The 10,229-nt window shown below is 40.2% G+C and overlaps 1 protein-coding gene across 9 annotated transcripts in view; it reads left to right on the top strand.

The window, feature by feature from the left end:
• Positions 1-10,229, top strand: part of REV1 (REV1 DNA directed polymerase) — an 88,113-nt gene that overhangs the window by 64,515 nt on the left and 13,369 nt on the right. For all 9 annotated transcript variants that reach the window (XM_075563225.1, XM_075563230.1, XM_075563228.1 and 6 more), the window contains 3 exons: positions 2,084-2,212; positions 4,178-4,332; positions 5,209-5,328. In XM_075563225.1, coding sequence (XP_075419340.1) covers positions 2,084-2,212; positions 4,178-4,332; positions 5,209-5,328 — 404 coding nt within the window. The remainder of the gene's footprint in view (positions 1-2,083; positions 2,213-4,177; positions 4,333-5,208; positions 5,329-10,229) is intronic.

The following is a 10,229-nucleotide window of genomic DNA, read 5'->3' as shown; positions in this document are numbered from 1 at the left end:
AAATGGACAGTGAAAGCGATTTAATGATTGTTTCTCATATTGTTGAATCTGACGCCAAATGTTACAAGAAAAGGATATACAGCCACACTTTCAACCTCGAAATGAACTCTTCCTGCATTGTTCACTTAATGAAGTATGGACAGTTCGTTCTGCTGGGGCTTTTAGTTTACTGTGTTGAAGAGTCTCTACAAACCTTTTCATTATGAAACTCAGTTTCCTATCTAACGACTCAAGATTTTTTGTTTCCCTTGGTAATGGGAAACTTTGCAGGTTTTCCTGTTAAGTTTGTGACTCCCTTATGAAACTAGACCCATTGCAATAAAATTCATTCCTACTCATCAGGACCCTATAGGACAGAATAAAATTGCCCTATAGAGTTTTCAGGGCTATAATATATATGGAAATAGACTTCTACATCTTTCTCCCTTTGAGAAAGGGTTGGATAGCTAGCATTATTGTAAATGTTTTTAAAATAGGTGTATCTTACCAAGTGCTTCATTTTGGGTATATTACTAGGAGGTATCGGTCCCTGGAAAAGAACTTGCTTGGTTGAGACTCTTTGAAAATAGGACAGCTCTCAATGAGATGGATTGATACAGTAGCTGCTACGCTAGTCTCAGCCATGGGGAAGATTGTGATGATCGTGCTGGAGCAGGCAGTGTTTGCTTTGTTCCAAGGGTCGCTATGAGTTGACACTGGATGGCACATAACAACACACCCCCTTTCTGCTTTAATAATTTCGAGTAACTCCACTCTAGTAACTAAACCGCTATATACATATTTCTGTCTATACTTCTAAACTATTATATTTGTTTACTCCCTTGGCTTGCTATACAAATTCTGTGCTAGGTGAATTTAATGTCCTCCTCATGAACTTCATGATGGCTGTTTTATTCATCATCTTAGACCTACCACCTAGTGAAGTTTCTGAGACATAAGTACTTGTTGAATGAATTAGGGAGGGGGGGGACAGTTTTCTTTTTTCTTTTCGGTGTTTTTAATGCAATTTATCACTTCTCTGACTAGCATTTTTCATCTAATAGGGTCTTAGCAATCATATATTACTTTTCATGCATATGTAATAGACTGTAGGTGATTTTGCATTTACCTCTGAGTAACTTGAGGGACTCTTCTGTCTTGGCTCTCAGTGGTGGTGTGGGTATGGAGAGGAGGCCAGAAGGTCTGTGTTTGAGAACTGTCTATCAGGGCACACCACCGTATTAAGTAAGCAGTTAGCAAATATTGAATGAGTATATAGATTAGCCATGTGATGTGTTTGCTTAGGTGAATGTAACATTGCTTTGTTATTTTGCTGCCGTTTTTACTATAATATTTTTCTTGGTTCATTACAGAGTGGTAAAGTGGAATTTTTACTATTTCTGTATCATTCCGTAATTATAATTTTGTACTGAGAGTTCCAAATGTCAAAGGGTAATGTGGGGCATTTAGACACTCAGTAGATTTAAAATGTACCATTTCCAATTAGGTCCCTCAAAGTTCTGGAACACTGGCTCCTGCCCAGAGTGATGTCCTGCCATATACAATGCTGTTGGCATCTCAGCCACTGTGAAGCCACTTCAGGAGCATGGAATTGGTCAATTGGGAATTGGGTGGTAATAGGATGAGTACATTTTGTCTGTTTGTCACATAGCACTGTTTGTGTAGTTCTTTTGTTTATATTCTTTGTTTTTGGGGGATGAGCCCTGGCCAGATCGTGCCATGCATTAGGCAAAGAAAATGTCTTTTGAAAAACAGTACATTCCTGCTCTGTGGTCGTTGGGATATCACCAGCATATATGGCATGCTGGCATCTCTGCAAAGGGGCCAAAGGTCTGCGTCCACGGAGAAGTCTCCATATGCACATCTACAGATGTTACTGACACAGATCAGACCATTGTGTCATTTTCCTTTGAGGGGAAAACCAACTTGTAAGGTTCCTGTAGAGTCTGTTTTTCGATCCCTTAAGAAAATAGTGTTCACTGAAAATCGTGTGCTAGTGGCATGGGGAGACACTACCAGCTCATCTTATTTATAGTTTGAGCTTAACCCTCTACAGCCTGCCCTTGCTCTTTCCTCTCTCTAGACAAGTCGGCATTAAGAATGGAATGTTTTTTGGACACGCTAAGCAGCTATGTCCTAATCTTCAAGCTGTTCCCTATGATTTTCATGCATATAAGGAAGTTGCGCGAACAATGTACGAAACCCTGGCAAGGTACAGTGTATGTTACAGTCACTTTCCTATCTGAACTGTCCTGTTTTCTCCAGGGCATGTGAAAGATCATTTTGTTTCCTTTCGTGTCATCAAGGTTCTTTTTGCTGAATGTTTACCTCTTTCAGGAACCCTTTGTTCAACCGCCCAGTTGGGTAGCCTTCAATTCCAGTAACGAGTAGCTCAATTTCAGGGTGTATTTTCCCACCACTGAAGTTGTTCAAGTGTTTACTGGTATCCAAGGAAAATTCTATGCCTACAGATCTTCCCCCCCCTCCACCCCCGCTCCAGTGGAACCAGGTTGAGAATTGGGCTTTTTGTGCCCTCTTAATACTACTAAATTTGAGTTCTAGTTTTGTTTAAATTAGAAATGATGGGTTGGTAAGGAATAGAGACCTTATCTTCTAAAATAATTAGATTTTACTGATGTTAATTTTGTGGAAGATGATTAGTTCCTTTTGAGAAAAGATAGATTGAAAAGATATTAGCATGCTTATATTTAATAGTAACAGAAAACCTGGAACCAACTAATTGCCATAATTCTTATTTGTTCTTCAGAAATGTACAAAAGTGAAAAACACTGTTCAATGCTGGTAGTTTCAGAAAGGACTAAGACCTACGATAATTCTTCCTTCACAAGAGCTTATGTTAGTAGAGGGGAGAGGGGAGGAAACATACCGAGACAGTGCACTTCATCCGCTATCAGTAAATAGGGGTGAGTGCTGAGTGGTAGGTCAGTTATAATCGTAGCTGTCTTAAGATCCCAAATATGGAAATCCCAGTGTGGAGAGTATTCCAAAGCTCGGTCGGTGGTAGCATTTGAAGGGGGTGGCATTGTTGAGAGAGCATGTAGGTCCTCAGGCAGGCTGCCACCCTGGACCTCAGATCTGAAGGACTTGAGCAAGATCCGTCTATAATTACCTCAATACAATTTTTGTCAGTAGAAACATTGCCAGGGCATATAATTTCACTCTGAAGGAAAACATAATTCACATCATGTGTACTCTTATGGTCTTTAGATTTTTCCCTTTAATTTCAGCTTAAGCAAAGCACACTCATTTTCTGAATGACTCTTAGGTATTAATCTGATTTGTAACTTGCAGTAACATAGAGGTGAAAAATGAAGCCTGGTCCTTGTACTATGTACACACTACCAAGTAGACCGCTTTAGACAAATGTTTACTTCTGCGGTCTCTGGTTTCCTTACAGTGCAGATTTATTCTCACTCAGTTGCATAGCCACAATGCAAAGCAATGCTTGTCTTAATTTTTTTCTTTTCCTATGATAAATCTTCTGTAAGGGTAGATCACTAAAGATGAACAAAACCAAAGTAAATCAGGGAGTATAAATGGCCATGTGTCAGGTGGAACAGTGAACTGTTTTATCCTACTGTATTGTAGATTTGCGATTGTGGATGGTGTTTAATCGTATCTTTGTTAGGGCAAACAGGAATTACTGTATATACTTGTATATAAGCCAAGTCTTTCAGCTCATTTTTAATGCAGTTTTTGTGGTAAAATTAGGTGCCTCGGCTGATAGTTGGGTTGGCTTATACTTGAGTATATATGATACTTATTTGATGGATTTGGTAAATGCTGTTTGAAAATATTTAGAATAAACGTCATGAATCAGTCTAATTCATTGAGAACTTTCCAGGTAGTCATAGATGTGCAGTAACATTGTCAGTAGAGAGAAAACGGAATGAACGCTGTTGGCGTTGTAGTAGTTACCGTGGAAAAAGACAACATGAAGTAAGTGAACAGAGGAAAGGTCGGTGACTAAAGAATGGCATCGCAGCCACCTTGTTTGTTGTAGTTTTCCCCACGTTGTTGTTCCCACTAGGTTTTTAGCGTTTACACGGTGTGAGAGAATATTGGAGGGTAATGCCGTCGGAGAGCTGTTATTGTGACACTTGCTCAACAGATGCTGAGCTGTGGCTGAGTGTCTGCCTTTGCTCTGTGTCGACAGCTATACACACAGTATCGAGGCTGTCAGCTGTGACGAAGCGCTGGTAGACATCACCGAAGCCCTTGCCGAGACCAGGCTCACTCCTGAGGAGTTTGCCAGTGCTGTGCGGGCGGAAATCAAAGACCAGACTAAATGTGCGGCCTCTGTGGGGATTGGTTCGTATCTAGCTCACATTGTATTACCCATTTTAACGAAAAGCATTGCTTTGGAATCCCTAAAATTTTCACTTCATTTCAAGCAGTCATTTTCTGTTTGTGTTTTTATGAGCTTACTGCATAAAGCTCTCACTTCTAAGACAGTTGTGTTACTCAGGTGTGCAGTTCACGTTACAAGTGTTGGAAGTTCACATAGTTAATACTATCTATCTCTGGAATAAATAATAGCCCTGGAACAAACTAATTGCCATCATTCTTGTGCTATACGTTTCATGATTTCTTGAGATTTTAAATCTACATAGCTCACCTAACATACGAGTTCCACCAGTATCTGATAGCCAGTCAGTTCCCAGAACCCCTTCCTCTGCTCTGCTCTAGCCCTTCATGTCCATATCCATGGCATGAACCTCACAGTCAACATCCATCTGTCTTTGTAAGACTTTCCTGCCCTTTGTTTCCACGGGTGCTGATTGTATGGTGAGGCTTCTGGTTCCTTGACTTTGTGTTTTTCTCAATCTGATAGTGTTACTTTCGTTTTTTTTCCTACGGAGCATGAATGTCAGGGTTGGTACACTTTTGATAGTTGCCCTTACTGCCTGAAAACCCCCAACCTTAAGGTCAGGACCGATTTCTCTACTTCCACCATCTGGCTAAGAAATGACGAGTAAAGAGAATCTTCTGACTATTGTCCAGCCCCCACACTTGCTCCCCTTGGCAGCATAAAGCATAGACCTGTGTTACACAATGTTCGACATATTCAAAGTTACTTTTAGAAAGTTGGTATGTAACCTGTCTGTAGTTGTTTTGGGTAAGAAATTAAGAATATAACGTGAATATTTCTTGAAAAGGTTTTTATTTTTTAAATAAACTTCCTAGGTTCTAATATTCTCCTGGCTAGAATGGCAACCAGAAAAGCAAAACCAGATGGGCAGTACCACTTAAAGCCAGAGGAAGTCGACGACTTCATCAGAGGCCAGCTAGTTATTAATCTACCAGGTAAACACAAATCTTTTAAAGTCTTATACATTGTCAAATTTTTAGTGCCTGATAGAGTTGCCCCTTTTCCAAAACAGTAATTAAAAGTAAATATATAAGCTACTCTTTAGTGCCATGAAAATCAAAATGAAAAAATTCCTCAATGAATATCACCTTGATTAAAAGTAGAAAAGGTATGAACTATGTTAGGAAAAATGGAACTTGAACACGTGGGAATATTTTATATGTGTTAATGCTAGAGGTTGAAGTAAAAGTTCATTTATGCTGTCCTTGTCCAAAGGGCAGGGTATTCAGCTGTTCTGGCTTTTTATTCAGTTACCATATGGCTAAAAGACATGAAACAAGCTTTTATAAAACCTTGCCATGGAGAAAAAAATCACTAAATTGTAATTAGTTACAGCAGACAAATGATTGGCCTTGTGGGGTCTTGAATTGATCCAGGATTGTGTGTGTGTGTGTGTGTGTGTGTGTGTGTGTGTGTGTGTGAGAGAGAGAGAGAGAGAGAGAGAGAGAGAGAGAGAGAGAGAGAGAGAGAGACTGTCTCACAAGTTATCAAATATTCACGTCCTTTCTATGACTAGATTAGTAAATTTCTCCAAATTTACCAAGGCAAATGGTATTTCTTGATGTTGTTTTTAGATACCCCTCTCAAGTTTATATAAAGCAGATGATGTCAGCTTTGTAAAGGTTTTTTTTTTTATCGATAATCTGTTTAATTTTGTTAAATATCTGTACATACACAAATTGAATAAAAATTATTCTGTGCATGAAACAAATTGAATAAAAGGGTATAATAAGAACTGTTCTAAGATCCACTCTAGATACCATAGTGGTTATTTTTGTTTTAAAATGTAAGGTTCTAATCTTGTGTTCAGTCAAATTGACTAGAGAAACAAATTCAGTGACACTCATGTGTGAGATAGAGCTTTACATCAAGGAGTACCGTACATACTCGAGTATAAGCTGACCCGAATATCTGCCAAGGCACCTAATTTTACCACAAAAGCTGCATTAAAAATGTGCTGAAATACCCAGCTTATACACAAATATATATGGTAATTATATATCAAAAAGACATCCCAGCCCAGTCTAACTCAAATCCCTAAGTCCGATACTAGTGCATAAGTCCCTCTTCGACTCAAGCAGCTACATACAATGAATGATACAGAATGCAGGAATATTACAAGCCAGTGAGCACAAAATCTTGTGGATCCAACGGTGGTGGGTTCTGGAAGCAACCAGCCGTAGCCATCAGGAAGGTAACGGAAGAGAGGAGGAATCTCCTTATGAGTCTATGGCCACAAGGAGGCTCCACCACTGTGACCTGATTGACAGGTTGAGTATCACCTCTACACTTCTATGTATCTTCAAGTTGACATGGAATTATATACTGAGTTATATACTTGAGTGTAAGCAAAGTTTTTCGGCACATTTTTAATGTAGTTTTTTGTGGTAAAATGAGGTGCCTCGGCAGATATTCGGGTCAGCTTATATTCAAGTATATACGGTAACAACCATTAATCTTATCTTACATAGTATTGAATTCACCCAATAAATTCTCATACCCTTCCATTCTATGCTTTTCACCTTAGAAACAGAACTTGAGTTTTTAACGAATTCCCCACCATCTACCCCCATCCACAACCTACCTCCCACCCACCCATCACCATGCTTCAGGACCTAAAGCTGTAGCTTCAGTAAAGGATCTAAATGTTTATCAATTTTAGTTATGAAATCCATTAAGTTTTTCTCTAAAGGAAATAAAGCAGTGGTTTTGCATACCCTTTATTTATGACAACTTTCCTCTCCCACTGTTTCCCCTCCCAGTAGATAACACTAATCTTATGTATAGGTTCTCTGAAAGCAGGGGGTTTGAAATGAGCCCATGATTTGAGGCCCACCACACCGTCTCTAACTTTCCTTACCTGCCGCCTTTTCCACCTTTCTCAAATTCCATGTATGAACTGTCTAAAAACTTTCCCAAACTTGGGTCAAGCTTGCATTCCATTATGTTGCTCTTCCAATTATTCCCATTTTTTTTAAACAAACACTTCCCTCCTCCACCCTCATTAGGTCTTTGCCCAAATCCTACTTTTCTTTACTCAGCAGACACGCTCCACTCCTATCACCTTGCCTCACACTAAGGTACCGTCAGGAAGTCACGTAAACGCAGAGCCACAAAGCAGCAGCAGCACACGCTCCCCACAGCGCTGAGCGCAGGTGCAGAGGGCACAGTGCTAGCACGGGGTCCCCATTGAGAATCTGAACACTACCTGGGAAAGGCCTGGGAGCTCTTAAAAGATTACAGTCATCGCTTGTTAAAAGTATTCATCTGTTTATAGGAGTCATATAAATACTCTCAAGGCATTCATTCAATAGGGTATTTTCCTCATGGCTCCCAAAATGTCATCTCTTTCTGCTGCTGTGGGTTATTAAGTAGCTTATACTCCCATTCTTTCTTCTCTGAACCATGACAATTCCAGAATTCCCAGCAGTTTTTGTATTTGAAGAAGTAAGCAGAACACCTTTCCCTGCCATAGTTATTTTCATCCATTCATCTGGTAGACAAATCAGATCCCATTACTGTGTAAGCTAGGTGTCATTCACGAATTGGAATGAGACAGACAGACAGACGGGTTTATGTAAGGATCTCGTAACCTCTGAGGTTCCATGGGCAGGCAGTCTAGCAGCCGCCGCCTTCTCAGAAACAGCTCAGTCTGGGACCTGGCACTTTCCAGATGCCTGTAAAGCTTTCTATGTGTTTAGGGTTTAATTTGGGGAAAGTTCAATTCAGGACACTTATAATGAAAAGTACTTAAATTCTTTTATTTTTTTGGTGGTTAAAGGTAGACTTAGTGGCATTTCCAGATTTCTAAAAAAGTAGTATGTGAACTAACTTAGAAATTTGTCGTCTTAAAAGGCCATCGGTTGTTAAATGACCCTGATGCCATTTATAGTGGGGTAGTTTTAAAGTTCTCTGACTCCCTAAAAAATAAGGTTGAGACATGAAATGTATTAGAATCAGAAGTGAGTGTGAATGTGAAGTAAGTTTAACTTTGCAAAATCAAATTACTGTATTAGATAAAACCATTGACCATTTTAATCATGAATTTTATATATAAGGAAACCTGTATATTTAAAGCTGTATCTGAAACTGAGTTCCTTTATTATATTAAAAACAATGAAACAAAGTTTCGCCATTGAGTCGATTCTTGACTCATAGCAACCTATAGGCCTATTTCAAAGACTGTACTTCTTTATGAGAGTAGAAAGCCACCTTTCTTGTGCCACACGGCTAGTGGTTTTGAACTACTGACTTTGCGATTACTGAATTGATTTTGCAGAGTCTTAGAGGATTTTTAGTCCGTGACCTAGAAATTGTCCTGTTCACCTTCACTTGCTTCTTGGGTAGTGCAAGTGTGAGGCAAGTTCTGTGTCCTGGCTAAGTGCCTAAACACAGCTTTGAACTCCTCAGGAATGTCTGTCTGTAAGGTCAAGTCAGTCCCAACTCATAGACCCCGGGTGTGTCATAATAGATAGAACTGTACTTCATAGGATTTTCAGAAGTAGATCGATCACCAGACCCACGAGTGTCTTGGGAGACCCAGACCTTCTGTCTGCCTGCCTGTGCCTAGCTTATTGTAAGAGTTGCCTGTCCCCTTGGGTTTCTCTGCCCTCCATCTTGGGAAAAAAACTCAGGTAGGTTTCACTTAGAAGTTCACCTTCTTGTGAGTTACGGTTGTTCCAGGTGGGGCTGGCTGTTGGTCTCGCTCGTGTTGCCTATGTTAGCCTCACTTGGACTTTAAAACGGCACGAGTGGAAGGCAGTGCCCTTAACACTGTGAGGGTAATTTCTATTAGGAAATAAATGATCTTGCTTTGAACTTGTCCCTGGGCTGTTCAACTGCAAAGTCAGGTTTGTAGTCGCAGCAACTGATGCCGTCAGTGTGTCTTCATCAGCCTCACCCATGACCATAGGTCAGATGTGGGAGAATCTCTGAAGTGTGTGTCAGACATGACTGCTTCTGAGGTCTTGGTTTTGCTGACCACGAAGGAAGATGGGAGCCAGGATTGGCCAGGGCAGAAAGGAGCAGAAACTTCACTTCAAGCTCTCTCCTCAATAAGATCCCATAAGAGCAGAAACTCGCATGGTCTTTTCTCATCAGTGAGAAATAGTGACTTGGTGATGTGGAAACCATATTAATGACAGTTCCCCTATCTGAACCATTTCTCCAGCGAGGCATATTTTCTACGTAAGCTTTTAGAGTAGGTGGAGGAAAACCAAGGCCCCAACTGAGATCAGCAGAATGTACCAGTATCCTTTGAGCAAGACTTGGGACTTCTATCTTTGAGGGTGTATTGTTGGGGCTGCTAACTTTTCAGTGAATACTCTTTGATAAAAGAAGCCCTTTTGCCCTCCCCAGCCCCCTGTTTGATGAGAATTTTCATCTCTGTCATCAGTACTACTGCTTTCAACTAGTCTGACGTATTTCTGGGCTTGGACCTACATCAAAAGTTGCTGTTGTCGTTCTCGTTTGAAGGTGGTAGATGCTATGGTAAAGTTTGATGACAGTAGAGGGCCCTAAGTGTTTGTGAGCCTGCTTGTATGTCTGTAAATCGTACTAGCAAACTCATTTAAAACAACAGGTTATATTGTTTTTAGGAATAATAATCAGGAGTTCCCAGATAGTTCTAATGGTTAAAGACATGAATGGTTGGTGGTTCGGTGTCCCGTGTCATACCCTCACTCCACCCCCCAATCTCCCCAACATACACACACTCTCTGCACATGTGGGGCTGTAGAAAATCAATCTTCTTGCTGGTAGCCAACAACAGCATTGCTTGATTGACAATTTTGTGAGAGAAATTTTGAAACTAAGGAATAAAAACTACATGCTTTTG

The sequence above is a fragment of the Tenrec ecaudatus genome, chromosome 11 (assembly GCF_050624435.1).
Source record: "Tenrec ecaudatus isolate mTenEca1 chromosome 11, mTenEca1.hap1, whole genome shotgun sequence".
Taxonomy (NCBI): domain Eukaryota; kingdom Metazoa; phylum Chordata; class Mammalia; order Afrosoricida; family Tenrecidae; genus Tenrec; species Tenrec ecaudatus.
This window is presented reverse-complemented; position numbering and strand designations above follow the sequence as displayed.